This window comes from Cupressus sempervirens, chromosome 3 (genome assembly GCF_028749045.1).
Source record: "Cupressus sempervirens isolate cs-2001-9-10 chromosome 3, ASM2874904v1, whole genome shotgun sequence".
Taxonomy (NCBI): domain Eukaryota; kingdom Viridiplantae; phylum Streptophyta; class Pinopsida; order Cupressales; family Cupressaceae; genus Cupressus; species Cupressus sempervirens.
The window spans coordinates 869,257,507-869,275,525 of NC_143120.1; the positions used below are offsets into that span (position 1 = coordinate 869,257,507).

The window sequence follows — 18,019 nt, forward strand, 5'->3', positions numbered from 1 at the left end:
AATCTGATATGGTCCAACCCATCTGCCCCTAAACTTTTCCACTTTGATTTCATTTTGACCGTCGTACACCTTACGTTTGTTCTGTGCCACCCCCGTCGCCCACTGTGCCTGTGGTCGTCGCGCAACTGGATTATTTCTTTACTGTCGGTGCCCTTCCACTAATCTTACGCTGCGGTGTAACCTTTTCTTTCCGCGCGGTCCATTCACCATGTACCAGACAGTGGAATTTTTCGTTTTTCTGTGTTCAGACTGTATGTTCTTCCCCTCAGCTTCAGCCATGGCAACTTTTCCTTCTTCCACTTCCCTGCATTCCTCCGAACATTCATTTTCCTCCTTTTTCTCATCTTCGTCGACCCTTAGCATATTGCAACTCAGAAAGAGTTCGTAGTCTTCTATCTGCTAGTGGTAAAGGCCATTAACCGAGTCTAGGTCGTCGTCATTCGATCCTCCGTCAAGTCTCAATACTCCTCCTTCATCCGGTTCCATTCTCCTCTGTCCTTCGTCATCACTTTCGCCTTCACTGTCAGAATCTGACAATGCTGCCTCCTCGCCGACCATTTGCGTATGCAGGTCAATTATGAATCTTTTGCCTCCGCGCTCCATTGATAGGGTATTGCGTTTCCAATCATGTTGTACTTTTGCTTGCACCAACCAATCCCGTCCCAGAATAGCATCATAGCCTTTTCTTTTTAATGGAATGACCACAAAATCCAATAAAAATGGTTGCGTACCAATTGTTACCGGTTGCGCTTTCAGAATTCCCAACGGTTTGATTCCATGTTGGTCTGCCGTGAGCAACTGAAATGCAGGTGGCCACAGCGTCGGCTTTCCCAACTTCTTCCAAGTATCCTCCGGCAACACATTCACGTCGGACCCTCCGTCAACAATTGTCTCTATCAAAACATTTCCCAAAATCCCCATCTCGACGACCGCTGGATGCCGTCTGGAGGTGAGTGCCAGCAGCATTGGCTCTGTTGCCGTCGCTTCCCTACTGTCCCTTCTTGTGTCCTCCGTTGCTTTCGAAAACAGTTTATGATTCAGAATGGCCGTCCGTAACTGGGGCATTGTGAGAAGGTCACTTATCTTGACCGGTATCTCCGTTTGTAGGATTTGTCGTACAATTTTTTGTTCTGCAAAGTTCCTTGCCAAGGTGCCGGTAATATCCTTCAACTGAGATGTCCCCGCTGACGATGCCTTTGCAATTTCCACTTGCGCTTCCCCCACTTTTCTCTTTTCCTCTGTTTGCCTCCGTGTAATTGCCAGAACCTCCTCTATATCCGTGCCAACAGTGATCAAGTTTACTCCAGCCTTTGGACACTTGGAATCTTTGTGATCGTCGGGTCCGCACCATCTGCATAATAATTTTGGTGTGTTTGCCACTGTACAATCCCGTGCAAAATGACCCCACAAATTACATGCTCGGCATTGAACGATCGGCCGTCCGTTTGCATCATACTGGGTTCGACTTCGGCTTCCATTATTGTTATTGGTTGCATTGTTGTTATTTTGCCCTCTGCTATTATTCCTGTATCCTCTAGATGTAGCACCGGCGGTATTCGTGTTTCCGCTACTACCCGACGGGGAAGCCTCCTGTGTGAGAAACACCTGCGGAGGCCCTCTTGTCTTCATGTTAAAAGGACAGTCCTTTGTCGAATGGCCCATGATCTGACAAATGTCACAGAATTGGTTCTTCGGACACGATCCCTTAGTATGACCGTCGGTCTTACATTCCGTGCACCACAGTTCACTACCTTTTGGCTCCTTCTGCATGTTTTTAAATTCCTTCATCATGCGAACCATATCCTTCTGTAGGGCACGAACCTTTCTGCTGCTGCCTTCGTCCTCGCTACTATCATCTCCGGCAGGCTCGTTGTCATCAGAATCAGAGGAGCTAGTTTTCTTCTTCTTTGTCTTCTGCTCACTTTTAAGGTCCAGTGCTCTGTTATACGCGTCCACATATGATGACGGTGGCACAATTTTCATTTTCCTCCGCAACTTCGAGCGTAGGCCGTCCACAAACCACCTTTTCTGCAATCCGTCCGCTGGCTTGCTTTCCATTTTGTTTATTAAGTCTTTCAATCTCCTGGCGTAGACACAGACAGTTTCGTGCTTCCCTTGCTTGGTATTGAAAATTTCCGCTACGATTTCATTATCATCCCGTAAGAGTTTAAATTCCGCCAAAAACTCCTTTTTAATGTTATCCCATGTATCCAGCTTCTGCGGATCCATATCCGAAAACCAATCAATCGCGACACCGCGTAGGGTTGCCGAAAATTGCCTGGCCCATTCGTCGGCATCTGTGATTCCATTTGCCCGCCAGATCGTCTCACATGTCTTACAATGTCGGAGGGGGTCGACTGTACCATCGCCTTCAAATTTCGGTAATTTTTCTTTGGGTCCTGCCATAACTCTGGAGGTCTGCACTCCTACAGTGGTCGGCACTCCCACACCGGCAGGCTGAACTCCCACACCGGTGGTCTGCACTCCCACACCGGCAGTCGGCACTCCCACACCGGCAGTCTGCACTCCCACATCGGAGGTGTCGACAGCTGCAACCCTTGGTGAAGACGGAGGATCCTCCGAAATTGTTTCCCGCGGAAGTCTATCCTGGACAAAGAGGTCACTCCACGCTCGTGCTCTGTCGGCACCGCGAGCCGTGCGAGTTGATGCTCTCTCGTCTGAATTTTTTTCCCTTGGTGAACACAAATTAAGAACTCCTCCCGTGCTTCTTCCACCAATTCCACCCGCTGCCGAGTCTCCTCCAACAATTCCTCCGCACTTCGGTTTCCGTCGGCAATCCTTTGAAATCTTCGTCGGCGTTCGGCTTGCTGTGCTAGAATTAAATTCTCTTGCGCAATACGGATTCCATCTTTTCCCTTCACCTTATTCCGATCCTTGTTAAGCTGATTTGGCATTAATCTTCATTCCTCCCACCTTCCAGATTCATAAGGCAACGGCGCCAAATGTTTACCTTACAGGTAAAGAAGTCAACACATACAGACAATAATAGCAGAATTATATTCGCAATAGTAGATTAATGATGATTTACGATGATCCCGGACGGGATATAAATACTACTACCGAACCTTCCCGAAGGAGTCCGTCGGCCACAATTATTTTATCCGTTACAAACTATTTACCGCTGGACTGTCGGCTACGGAATACCGAAATACCGCCGGACCGTCGGCTACAGAATACAGAAACACCGCCAGACCGTCGGCTACAGAAACATCGCCGGACCGTCGGCTACAAAAACACCGCCGGATTGTCGACTACAGAAACATCGCCGGACCGTCGGCTACAGGGACACCGCCAGACCATCGGCTACAGAAACATCGTCGGACCGTCGGCTACAGAATACAAAATACCGTCGGAACCATCCAGTCGGCTAATAGTGGCAGCTTCAACAATGGTTGAAGATCTCTCGAGTATGGTTAGCTCAACCTCACAGTGTGTTTGGTATATAGATAGTGGGGCATTATTTCATATGACAGGAGTGAGTACTTCTCCAGCTATAAGGAGAACACCAGAATCCAAATCTCTATGGGAAACTTGTCCAAATTCAACCCAATTGGGAAAGGGTCTGTTTAGTTTCAGAGGGAGAATGGAAAGATAATTCTAGTTCATGATGTCTTGCATGTGCTAGGCTTAGGTATGAATCTAATTTTTGTATCTTCCCTTCAAGATAAGGGGTTTAATGTACTCTTTAGAGGGGAACATGTGCTGATTAAGCATAAGGATTCGCCCATAACTTTTGGAGTTAGGAGTGATCGCCTTTATAGGTTACATTTTGATACTCCTATGACACTCATGATTAATAGGAATCCTAGAGATCTTGGAGAGCTTTGGCATAGGAGGATGGCTCATATACATCATGGAGCACTTAAATTACTTCGTGAGATAGTGACAGGTGTTCTAGAAGTGAGCACAAAGCATGATGATGTATGTAAGGGATGTGTGTTGGGGACGTTTGCGAAAGAATCTTTTCCAATGAGTGACACTAGACCTAAGGGTGTTCTTGATCTAGTACATTCATATGTGTCTGGACCAATGTCGATGAAATCTCTTAGAGGATATGAATACTATGTTATTTTTATTGATGATTTTTCTAGGAACAGTTGGATATACTTCTTAAAGACTAAGGACGAGATTTTTAGTCGATTCCAAGAGTTTAAGGCTCTTGCGGAAAACTTGACAGGAAGGAGGATAAAGGTTCTTCAGTCATGAAATGGAGGCAAGGACAAAGAAAATGACTTCCAGGAGTTTTGTATAAGAGAAGGAATCAAGAGAGAGTGGACTGTTCCTTACAATCCGCAACAGAATGGAGTTATTGAGAGGAAGAATTGTTCTATATCGGAGGCAGAAAGGGCTATGCTATATGACCAGGACATGCCCTACTACTTTTGGGCAGAAGCATGTAGTACAACAGTTGATATTCAGAATAGGGTTTTACACAAGGTACTAGGGAAGATGACACCAGAGCAAGCTTTCACAGGTAAGAAGCTAGATGTTAGTCACTTCAAGATATTTGGGAGTTTGGCATAATGTCATATTCCAAGTGATACACGTAACAAATTAGATCATATTGTAGAGAGGGGGTACTTTGTTGGGTATCGTGAAGCCTCAAAGGCATATAGGATTTTTATCCTAGGGACTAGAAGAATTATAGTCAGACAAGATGTCAAGTCCATGGAGGAAAAGGCATTTAGAAGGTCTAGAGATTCTCCACAAATGATCAGAGTGAGCAATCAATAGAAGCTCTAAGGATAACTCCACCAAGTCAAGGGCAAAAAAACTCAAGTATAGTTACTAGTGCTAGCATAGGCTTAGGTGGTGAAGATTTACAGAATATGGAGCAATTACTGTAGCTGGAAGTGCATCAAGAAGACATAGAGGTTGATATTCCATCCTCTATAGTTGGCAGTGGAATCTATGAGATTCAAGAGACACAAAGGGATTCTCAGGAGGTTGTGAGAGCTCCTAGGAAGAGTACGAGACATAGGAGACAACTAGCTAAGTTCAATGATTATGTGGTTTCAGTCAATTGGTTGGTAGAGAGTGAGCCTTCTACCTGTTAGGAGGCTGTACAACATCAAGTATGGTGAGATGCTATAGTTGAGGAATATACCTCAATAATGTGGAATGATGTGTGAGAGGTAGTACCTAGACAAATAGATAGGGCAGTAGTTGGATCTCGTTGGATATATAAGATAAAGCATGGTTTAGATAGTAGCATTGAGAAATACAAGGCAAGGTTTGTGGCAAATGGGTTCTCTCAGAAGGGGGTTCTCTCATAAGGAGGGAATAGAATATGAGGAGACATTTTCTCCAGTGACCAAGTATACTTCCATTCGAGCTGTGATCTCGTCTGTATCACAAACTGCATGACAGATCCATCAAATGGATGCCAAGATAACATTCCTTAATGGTGAATTGAAGGAGGAGATATACATAGAGAAACCAGAAGGCTTTGTAGCACACAACAAAGAGATCCATGTGTGTAGATTGAAGAGAGCCTTGTACAGACTCAACCAGGCTCCCAAGGCGTGCTATGAGTGCATTGATATATATTTACAGGGGAGGGCTTTGTGAAGGGTGAGGTAGATGCTAACCTCTACTACTTGGTGGTTGGGGAGAGGTTCTCATTCTTGTTCTATATGTGGATGACTTGTTTCTTATAGGTTCACTTGGGCTCATAGAGGATTGCAAGAGGGACCTTGCAGAAGAATTCAAGATGAAGGATTTGGAACTTATGCACTACTTTCTAGGCATGGAGGTGTAGCAAATAGTTGGAGAGATTTTCCTTGGTCAAGGGAAATATTGCATTGAAATCCTGAAGAGGTTCAAGATGAAATATTGCATAGCAATGTCTACTCCTATGATCACAAATTGGAGAAAGGTAGATACATCCAAAGAAAATGATGTAGATTCCACCTTATACAGGCAGTTGATTGGTTCTCTCATGTATTTGGCCAACACTAGGCCAGATATAGCATTTGTAGTAAACTCTCTTAGTCAACTCATGGTTGAGCCAAATAGAGTGCATTGGACAGTGGCTAAGCATGTGCTGTGTTACTTATGTAGTACCGTTGAGTATGGAATCAGATTTGTTTGAGGTGATGAAATCAGATTGATGGGCTATACTGACATAGATTGGGCAGGCAATACAATGGACAAGAGAAGCACTTCAAAGTGATGTTTCAGTGATCAAGATTTGTTTCTTGGTTTAGTATGAAGTAGAAGTACATGGCTCTGAGTTTGGCAGAAGTAGAATACATAGCAGATAGCATGGCGACATGTGAAGCTATATGCCTTCGGAAGTTGTTAGTAGCCTTGTTTGGTAAGAGAGGTGGGACTATTGTGATACACTGCGACAATCAGAGTTGCATGAAGTTGTTTGAGAATCTAGTGTTTCATGATAGGTCTAAACATATAAACATCAGATATCACTTTGTCAAGGATTGTGTACATCGGGGGATAGTTCAAATATAGTACATACCTACAAATGAGCAAGTAGCAGACATTTTGACTAAGGCATTGGGGAAGGCAAAATTCATCTTCTTCAGAGATAAGTTGGGTGTCATGCAAAACAATTTCCTTGCTAAGAGGGAGTATTAATTTTGGCACATGAAAGTTGTTCCATTTGTCCTAATTAAACTAATATTTGTTGTCTCGAGAATACCTCGGTTAATAAATATTTGTTTAATTATTAGTTTCTTGTAATTTTTTCAGTTTTGATTGTTAAGAGGCCTTTTATCTCATCCGTTGATTGAGAATCAATCTCAGCTGTTGATTTTTCTGTGAGAGTAGTATAAAAGGGAGGCTAGGGAGCAATTTGGAAATCATCAAGTTTTGGAGAAATCATTTGCAATGAAAGCAAATGTATTTGTAGTGATTGAAAATATTCTTGTAGTGGTAGCAAGGGCATAGTGATAGCATTGGGATTAGCAGTGGGGAAATACCAACGGGAGAAATTGGGAGTTGATGGATTTTTGACAATATGAGGCAAGAAATTTTTGTAACTCTTAATTTGTTAAAGTTAATATAAGTTTCATTTGCAGAACTAGTTTTCCCTTAGGGTTTTTTCCAGGGACAATTTGTTTGAGAATATTGTGTTGCAAATTTCTTTCTATATTTATTTTTTGTAAAATTGCAGTTGTGTTATTTTTCATTATTAGCTGTGGATTAATTTTAAGTAGTTAAATTATCTTTTAAGATAAGCGATTAATAATCAGTGATTGCAATAGTAATTTTCACAACCTGACCTAGTTTTTCATCCATATCACATTTATACTGCCGGTCGCGGCTCTTAACCTCTATGCCTTGCTTCTATGTGAAATGAAATGTCTATCCAGATGGAAATAGAGTCGTGTTGTACTTACATATAGCTCTGGTTGTGTACGAGTAAGTTCCTTCTCAACTAAATGATAATCTAATTACGAAGTTGTGCAATAAAATATGTTTCCTTTGATTTCTTCTGCCCAAGGATGGTTGTTGTCGTGATTCATTACACTAGCAGCAGATTCTTTAAATTGATGATTTGGGGTTTTGCCTTCCAATCATCCAAAGATCAAGGTTACCATCTAGATTTGCTTCCTCTCAAGGTCCAATGAAATAAGATAAACAACTGTCCAGAATCATCAATGAAGCTCCATGCGTTTCTTATATAATTTTCCTTTTTGCCTTTTTCTTACTTCATCGAACTACATCATGTAGCGACAAGTTTTCAATTTTGAATGTCCCTTCACTTAAATAAATCAATTTGATTATTAAATTATTCCCCCTTCATTCTTTATTTGATGTGTTGGGTGTAATAATCAAATATGAATTATAATTGTAGATATAACTTTTTGGTCCTTAATATTTTATTATCATGTTATCCCCTTTATTAACTTAATGCTTCAGCCTATGGGGAGAAAAGAATAGGCTAGTGTTATTATTTATTAATTTATTGACGTGCTAGGCGAGAGGAGACATTATGATGTATTAGTTGCTTGTGATGGGCCAAAGACACCACTTAGGGGTGCTTGCATTATATGCGCAAGCCTTTGATTTCCTTTGTGATGTCTATATATCAATTTATTTACATGGCATAAATGCATGCATTATTTCACACTTCATATTTATACTAAATCACTCCCTGAACGAGGAGATCGTAAAATGTATTGGTGCAGCCATATTGACATACATATAATTATATAACAACAATCTTTCCACCATAAGTCATAAGCACAACCAAGTATTAGGGCTAATCTTTATATAAGAATATATGAACATATACAGGCAGGAAAAAAGATGAGGAAATGAATTTGAAGCATATTTTTATTATGAAAATGCTTCAAACTAGTTTGGAGAGTACAACTATAACATATTAAGAAGAGCTAATTTGTTTACTTTTGGGAGCTGGGAATTTTTGTGTTATGAACAAAGCAATACAAACAAAGAAGCCAAGCAAGAACGTGAGATAACTACTTTTGAATATATAAATAAAGCAATAGTCACTTCATAGGAAAGTGAACACATAAACCCCAATGCTAGGTTGATAGAGAGTCTAACCCTAAACTGACTTAAGTGAACATTCAGTCATGTTGACATTATTAGATAAAGTAAAATATCAAAATGAATCGATAAAGTGACTTTATTACAAAGCCTATAGTAGGACTAGCATGATCATTACAACTTCATATTACAAGCACTAACACTATATTTACATTTGCTTCCCTCCCAAGGCAAACAGCTGCAGCTGGGAAGCCTACTTATTCTATTCAATATGTCTTATATTACCTGCCATTTGTTGGAGAAATACACTGCAATGTGAAGAGCTTAAAAGAAAATATACCGATGATTTAATTGTTCTCTTGTGGTCAACTTATGAAAGGTGGCTATATGCAATGTACATTGTTACAGGTAATCTTAGTCTCTTTGGTATATGAGAAACAAAGGAATTTGAGGATCATGATGAAAATGCATGGATTGGGAGATGGACCATATTGGTTGATTACATATGGTTATTTTTTGGTCCTTTCAATCATCTACATGTTATGCTTTGTGGTTTTCGGCTCTGCAATTGGTAAGCTGCAATGGTCAGTTGGCTTGAAGAATTTTGTGATAGAAATCATCAAAGGTTATATGTGTTTCGGGATCCTTTCGAACTGACTTCTTTAGTGCAGGGCTGAAGTTCTTCCAGTCGAATGATTACAGCATACAGCTAGTTTTTTATTTTATCTACATCAACTTACAGATAGCACTTGGATTTTTAGCAGCAACTTCTTTTTCGGACGTTAAAACAGCTACAGGTACTACACTAGAAACCTGAAATAAAGGGAAATTTTGGTTCTAGGTGGTTTCTATTTGAAATGTGGTTTAAAGGTAATGTTTTGCAAGTGTGGGTACTCTTTTTGTTCAACTCTCTATTTTCTGTGCTTATACATGGCTATGTTTTGACAGTTGTTGGATATCAATATGTATTTGGATTTGGACTATTGGGAACCTTCATTTTTCAACTCTTTATGGAGGACACAAGTTTTCCAAGTAAGTGAGTCTGTCGGGTGAATGAGATACATTCATTATTAATGTAATCTTTAAAATTAATATTATGATACTCTCTTTCTCACGGTCCTGTTATTGATTTTTGGGTGGACTAACAGAATACACAGAATGGTAATACATTGTAAACAGGGTTGTCTTTGATATTATGTTTAATTTATAATTATAATAAGATACTATTTGACTTCCTATTTGAATTCTCTTCACTCTGGTTTTTCTGAAATTTAAATAGCAAAATCTTACTTTATGTATACTTTGATGGCTATAAGTATATGATGATTAGCTGGTTTATTATTTCATTTAATAGCATTGGACACACAGATTATTTGTTTGATTGAACTCCTTTTAGAGTTCTTTATTCATATATTTGCAACTACTTTCCTTAGTATTATCCTAAGATGATACATGCTTTTCTATGCAGCAGAAAAACATGGAGGAAGAAATTGAATTTTTTTTTCAGAATATATAACAATAGAGAATATAATATAGCTGAGAGAAGCTAGGATATAGGTTGCTTGCAGATGAAGCAATCAATTTTCAATTGAAAATAATTTGACAGCATTGAAATAAAAGTTTATTCTTTTCGTGTTTGTCAGGAATCTGGGTCTTGGTTATGGAGCTTTTACCAGGGTTCTCTCTGTTTCGAGGGCTTTATGAACTGGCAGATTATGCTTTAACAGCAGTCAGACAGGGAACTGATGGTATGCGATGGAAAAACTTGAATGATCATGACAATGGCATGAAAGAAGTTTTGATCATCATGTTCATTGAATGGTTAACTATACTTCCACTTGCATACTATTTAGACCAAGTAGTTTCTTTAGGAAGTGGAGTGAGGAAGCATCCTTTATTCTTTTTGGACTCCATAAGGAAGACACGTCAACCATCTTTCAGAAGACCGAGTTTAAAAACACAGAGCTCAAAGTCAAAAGTAACAGTGGAGATGGAGAAAGCTGATGTTGCACAAGAGGTCACTTTCTATCACATTATGTGACATGCATTCATTCGTTTATTTATGGAAGTCAATAGAAAATTAATTTTTTTATCACCCTATAAATTGAATAATATACCGAAGTCCGCTTTTGGCAATATAATTGCTGTTTTCTTTCTTCATGGGAAGTTGAGTTTATTTTCAGCTTTGTCTTGATCAGTCTTGTAGCTGTGGTATCTTTGAAAACCAAAACACTGATTTTTAAGGTTTTAAGTGAGAAGTTTGGTCACATGTTGATAATAAGAAACATGCAAATGTTTTTCATGGACAAGGTTACATAGATATGATATAAGGTCAATGGTGAAGGCTGATGCTAATATAGTATCACATATTTTGTGTTATAATTTATTTATATAAGTTTTGACCTCTGTTACCAGGAGACCCGTCTCCCCCCTAAAAGTGGCGTCTCGGAGACCGAGACGCGTCTCGGAGACTTTTCGCGTCTCCGGAGACCTCAAAAAAGGTTGGAGACTTCATGACGAAGTCTCCTGAAGTCTCCCCGTCTCCTAATCCAAAAAGTGAAGTCTCCTCGAAGTCTCCTGATAAAATATAAATGTAAAATATAATATTAAATAATTTTATATATTTTAGCCCTCATTTAAATATTTTTAATGCAAAAATCTAAGGTACTATATGAATTCCGTAAAAATTGCTTGGTGATGTACGTCACCTACAGGAACACGATACAAGTCTAAGACAACATATTGGAAGCTGTACAGGATTGCAGTAAAGATCCCAAATCACATAAATTTATGCGGCTGAGGAATTAGGGTGCAAAAACTGTTGTTAGTGCATTAGAAGATAGTATTACGTATGTTACAGAAATCTGATATGCAAATGCTTGATAATAGTATTATTCCTCATGAAAACCAAGCATCTATTTGCTGATAAAGACTCAGCGATAACAGTGATGGACTAGAGGTTTAGTGTATGTTAACATGAATGTATTTGGTCCCATATTTCTGTTTTTTCAAGAGGATATCATGTTTCAGTTTGATGTATAAGTCGTATTTGTTATTCGTACCTGTTTATCTGCTGTTGGCAATATCCTAGTACCAATATAGGAATCTTTGTTAGTTGAATCTGTGTAACTGGAAAAAAAACACTATTACAAAATGATTTACTCCCTTTTAAACTAAGCAATCCTAACTCTTAGTTAGAAAATAGAAATCCTAAGTGTGTCTCTATGCATGCATCAATGTTGAATAATTCAATAATTTTCACAAATTTTTTGTAGCAATGCCAATTTGTCAGGTTTTAAAATCTATTTCAGTAATGTACTTCTGTATCTGACCGCTTATTATTATTATATCTTTGACAGTTTGACTCTATGAATATATTTTAATTTTTAATGTGACAACACTAGTATTATTAATTTATTATTTACTTTAGTCTTTTAGTCTTACGGTATTACTATTTTGAAATTTTGGAATTTTGTATTTACTTTTAGTATTAGACTCTTTTAAGTTTAAACTATTAAAAATTTATTTAAAAAAAAAAAAAAAAAATTGCCGTCTCCAAGTACCCCCGTCTCCTATTTGAAAAATTGCCGTACCGGTACCAGTACTAGTACCGGAGACCTCAAAGTCTCCCCGTCTCCCGGTGACCTTGGTTTTGACAGAAGACACTTGAAAGTACCATGCCAAAAATGGAGACCGACATGTAAAACAAGCTGTAATACATTAACTTTAAAAAGAAAATTGCAACTATTTTAACAAAACATTAGGAAGTGACATGCTAAAATATGGTTTAGACAACAGCAGTGAGAAGCTTAAGAAGCAAATCCTTGATACAATAATGATGAGCTCTTTCTATGAAAAGAGGAGAATGCTAATAACATCTGCCCTTTTGCATAACAAGTCAAGTATGCGACCATCATTTTGTTACTCAAAAATAGAATTCCCTTGGCCAAAACAGTTACAAATATAAAAGATTCCAAAGCCTGAGGAATATTCAAGTGATAGGAGATTGCCTTAATAATCTTCCCAACGATTTCCACTTGCTGTAAAATATTATATGATGTACTTAGCCTGGTAGCATCCTTTTGCCTAAATCAATGAACTTGGTCAGAGTTATCTATGATGAATTGATGATCTTTGGATGAATGGTACTTTCTATATCCATTTTTCCCATTTCCTCAAACTTCTTCCTAAGACCCATTGTATCAACCTTTAGCCCTCTCAAATATTCATTTCAATGGTATCTGCTCCAAGGCTGCTAAGAGTTGATGTCATTTTGTTGGAATAGGTCAATGAGCTTGCATCCATTGTGCTCAATGCATTTTGTAAAGAAATCCTAAATATATTAAAAAAATCTCAGGATAGATTTTTTCTGCAAGTTGAAACTTCTCTGCGCTAAACAATTTTCTTGTGAAGATTCTAATTTTTCTATGACCTTGATTCATGGATAGTCATCCTGACCAATATGTAAATGAACTATTTTGATAATCTTTAAATTGTGCCCAAAATTACCCTGAGCTCGTTAATCTTCTTGTTCAGTTGTTAGTGTTTGAATCCTCTTTGAGGTTATAAGACTTCATTGTATAACCTTGGAAGAACAAATTAATATAGGAATTAATAATTTGAGGTAAATATTATTCAATTGCCCCATCCTTGTTTATTGTAAGATCAACATTGGAGATCATGTTAGCATTGGCCATGTAATTGTCTCATTTTGCATCTAGCAACTTTCTACTTCCTCTATTAAATGTATTCACATTTGCTTCTATTAATACTTTATCTTAAATTCTACTAAACATGATATATTCTAATCCCTCATTTTGGATAAGGGAATCCACCAAAAGGATGGTAAAGCCTTGAATTCCGTTTTCCAAGTGATTTTTTTATTGATTCTTCTAGTCTCACTCCTTATATTAGGTCATTTTGATCTAATTAAACCTTAGAACTCATCATGCATCTGCTTCAAAGATTTTTTTTTGCTTTTTCTCCAAAATATATTTTTTTATCAAAAAAAAGTGCATATATCCTTTATTAGAATGTTGAGAAATTTGTTTACCGTACTGGGGTAAAGAAATTAATGCACACAGATAATAGATAAGAACAACATAACTCTTTCTATTATTCGCATATGCCAAGACATTACATTATGCTTATGATGATTACAATGATTACTCGGAGGGTGTATATATACATCTCGAGGAACCTTCCCGAAGGGGTCCGTCGACTACATACAACATGTCGGCTACATAACAAGTACCTTTCCGAAGGAGCATATACCGATGGGATACATCCTAACACACATCCTATCGGCTATATCTTGACTACACAATATTTACTGATGACATCATCCCCCCCAAAAGAAAAAGTTGTCTCCAGACGACAATTACAAAATATCTGAGACAAATTAACAAATGAAACACATTAACTAACTAACTACAACAAGATAGATCTACCACATTACTTGCACATTCGTCCTGTGCCTGCACCAAACTGGTCTCCAAACCACGTTGCATCTGTAGCTTCTGTTAACACAATACTGTCTCCTCAAGTTGACCTTGATAGCCATCCGTGCTGCTTTCTCTAATTCCAACTCCTGGGTACTCTGAGCCAAGTGTCGCTGTACTGACTTCAACTGGATGATCAGCTCCTCCCGAGCTCTCTATGCATCCACCAAGATAGCTTCATGTCCAACACCTACTCCAAGTGCCTCAGCGTATCACCCCTTTCGAAGGGCTTGCTCTGTTGTTCTCTCCACCTCTGGTACATAGACACTCCAAGCACAACAGCTCCAAGTCTCATCAATTGGTCATACTTCCCACAACTGATAACCGCAACGACTGGCGGTCTAGGGGGCAACGCCCTCGTGGGGTCCTGGGGCAAAGCCCCAAGTGTGCTCCCTATCGCGATACAAGGCGGGGTCAAGGGGCAGCGCCCCCGCCGCCAAGACCAAATTAGCACTTTGAAACCCATAGAAAACTGCATGGAACACACTATTTTTGTGAGTTTCTTCTGATCCCACACTCTTTTTGGCAATCGCTGATGTTTTACTACTTTCTTATTGTTACTAAAATTTTGCACACTTGCTTATTGTTATTCATTGTGTGCCAAGAGAACATAAATGTCTTTGTATTTTTTTATTTTTAAAATTTTTTTTTCAAAAAAATACAATTGATATTTACATAGAATTAAATGAATTGATATGCTGAAAGGAAAGATCTCACACAAGCCGTGAGTATAGCTTATTCTACTATTTTCTTTCATAAAGAAATACACAAACAGAAGTACATATGAATGAAATAAATGAGAATAGAGATAACCAGTCATTGCCTGTTGCTTTGACTGGTTATGAACTCTTTCCCTAGCATACTCGTCCAACTCCAAGTTCCACGTTCTCCAACAACTGCAAAAAAGAGGGAAAACTGATGTTAGATCCTGAAGGATCTAAGCAATGACTACATATCTCTATTCCTATGCATACTCTATCTGTCGATGCATTTCATCATAAAAGAAAATTAGTAGTGACATTGAAATGAAATGATGAAATAGAAATAAATGTTATTTATGAGTGTCACGAGCCCGTGCTCGAACCTCGTGAAATACAGTTTATACCTCATAAAAAAAAATCAGAGTATCGTCAGGAGAGCATCATTTCAGCATGCAAAGACAAAGAGTATTCAGATGAAATGTGTAAAAAAGAGATCCATCAACATCTATAATGTAAAGGCAGCTTAAAAAGAACGAAAGGGAAGCCAAATTACAAGAGCTCATAGTGGGAACAATGTGATCTTCGTTAATGTACAGATAGACAGCTACAACAAAATTTAGCAACAAGTACAATCATCAATCAGTTTACAAGCTGGAGAACTTTTGGCACATTAATTGTTGTATTGAAGCTATAAGCTATCAAGGGTTTGATGAAAGAATTCCATATATCCCATAATCATACTTCAGTCAAGCAGCATGGAAGCTTTTACAAACAAATTAAACATCAAATACAACAAAAGAGATACATGTAACCAATTGCAGTCCAGTTCCCAAATATCAACTTTATTCAACAACAGTCTCACTATTAGGTGGCACCTTTATTCCAGATTGCCTTAAGAAATAAAATGCTGCATGCAGCCTTCACTCAAACTAATGATATTAGCAAGGTGCTAATGCAGTTGGCTTTGATGGAGTCACGAGTTTTGTTGTACATACAAATCTAAATATGGGACTGAATATATTTGCTGAAGCAAGTGTCCATGGAATGCTGAACAGTGGCTACATTCGAATGACTACAGGTTAGCTATCTGCTGCAAATAGAAATGATCCAGATCTAGCACAACTTAAAACTCAAAAAAAAAATGATGAAAGAAATCTATTCATGGCAGCCAACTCAAAGAGGCTCCAACAAATATTTCACAGTGGTGGCATCAACATACATGATGGCATTTACAAGGAAAGGAACAACAAAAGCCCGTGTGAAGGCATTTTAAAACTGAAAGATATATGTTATGCACGTCCAACAAATTCCTTCCAGGCATCTAAGAATGTAATGGCCGCTCAAACAACAAAAGAAAAGCATCAAATTTCTTACCATGTTTCTGGCAAGTCACAGTGGAGTCCAAATTCGAAGTGCTAGTAGATGTTTTTCACGATGGCTTCATCAAAACTGAAAGAAATCTATTCATGGCGGCCAACTGTTGATGCGAGTTTTATATCACTTACATAACATATTAGGATTTGAATATTCGATATAAGATATCAAACATGCAACTCCTCTCTTGAAAAGTTATTGCCAATGGGATATGAGAATAACTCCAATATTCCTTACTCTTGTGGATACTCACTCAGTTTTATCGATGTGATTTGTTGGTAATCACGTAGGCGGCCTTACGCTATTCATTCAAGGATGACTTGGGCTTTGGTGGAATGATGGTGATGGTGGCTCGATTTGTGAAATGTGCGGGTGGCAGATAATGTTGGTGGTGGTGATTAAGGATGTGTCTGCCAGTGATGATGTTGATGGGAAAGCGATGGTTGTGGAAGGTGAATGGATGTGCTTTGATACTTAACTTACTCCTCTAACTTGCTTCTCTAAGCTTCGACTACCCAACTACTTACTATTCTACTCCTACTCCTATGAATGAAAGGTTAGCAAATGGACGGGGATCGAACCTAATGAGAGCTGACCAGCGGCCTCACTTCCACAGGTGCAATGATTCAAAGGAATAATAAACTAGCTTCCCAACTAGCCGCTAGGATGCTAGTGGTCTAGTATTGATCCCTATCAAACATTTACCAATGCTACCATACAACTATCCATCTACTTCACTCCTATTTAGCTCCTATTTAGCAACTTGAAATGAAACCAACTTTAACAACTTGAAAGGAAATCTAATTAAGTGGGAGTAGAAAACATGCACTAATACTCAATGTTCTTAATCAACATGCAAATCACAACAATGAAAAAGAGAGCAATTTTGGTATTATCTTCGCAACAATTTCTCCAACCACTTTACAAATGAGAGCAAATGGCCTTTTATAGTGGCCAGAAATACAACAGACAGTGGAGATCAAAACAAGATCAACGATCCAAATTGGATCCTCAAAACCCTAATTAGGGTTGCCACTCCATCGGCCAATGAGAAGCCGCCACCTCATCAATGGACCAATGAAAAAGTGCAAAAAGTGGCAACCAATGAGAAGGCACCAAAATGGTGGCCAATCAGAAATAGACACTTATCCTATTCTAGAAGAAAGGGAAATTGCCACTTGGGCTTACATCAAATGATCTTCTAATATAAATCTTCCCTTTTCTTTCATCTTCTTAGCTAAGGCAATGAACTTAGCTAGCCTTTCGGTAACTTCTTCCATAGGAGGACAAGGTGTGTGCTTCACCCTGAGTTTCGCTGACTTCGCCACGCCACTTGCTGCTTGTAGTATCCTTTCGTAATCCTTCTCATATTCTTTCTCAAATCCAATAAAAGCATTGAGAGAGAAAAGGGTGCCCAAATGCTTCTTCTTGATAGCAACCTTCCTCAACTCATCCAACTTTGATCCAAAATCTGTTTCATTGACATCCTCTTCTCTGATATCCTCAAAATCAAGTGCCACCTCAACGTTGCTCATCATGGTTGAAATGGAAGTGTCGACGCTTGGGTTGTGATGTGCAGTTGCCTTTTGTATATCCTTTTGTGGTACCGCCATTGGTATTGGTTATTCGCCTCATTTTTTGAGAAGGGTGTTTTGGGCATCATATCCTCTTTGTCTTTCTTAGTCTTGTCCACTTGGGATTCTTACTTGCACTAACATCCTCCATGCTTGTCGCCCTATTATGGGATGGTAGAGTGGTGGACCAGAAGGCAAGTAAAACCAAGGGAAGCAATCCTTAGACTAGAACGAAAGAAGGATGTCAGCTTAAGGACCCCTTGCAACTCTAAATGATTTGAAATTACCTCTACCTATAGCCAAGGGGGATTTTCCTTCTTTTAGTCTGTCCTTCATCCCTATCATGTCCACTGTAGCAATATTGGTGTCG

The 18,019-nt window shown here is 38.8% G+C and overlaps 1 protein-coding gene across 3 annotated transcripts in view; it reads left to right on the plus strand.

Annotated features, from left to right (window-relative positions):
- LOC149569542 (ABC transporter A family member 8-like) overlaps window positions 1-18,019 on the plus strand; it is a 189,173-nt gene that overhangs the window by 132,307 nt on the left and 38,847 nt on the right. For all 3 annotated transcript variants that reach the window (XM_089822219.1, XM_089822220.1, XM_089822222.1), the window contains exons 8-11: window positions 8,908-9,070; window positions 9,171-9,296; window positions 9,448-9,531; window positions 10,143-10,516. In XM_089822219.1, the coding sequence (XP_089678345.1) occupies window positions 8,908-9,070; window positions 9,171-9,296; window positions 9,448-9,531; window positions 10,143-10,516 (747 nt within the window). The remainder of the gene's footprint in view (window positions 1-8,907; window positions 9,071-9,170; window positions 9,297-9,447; window positions 9,532-10,142; window positions 10,517-18,019) is intronic.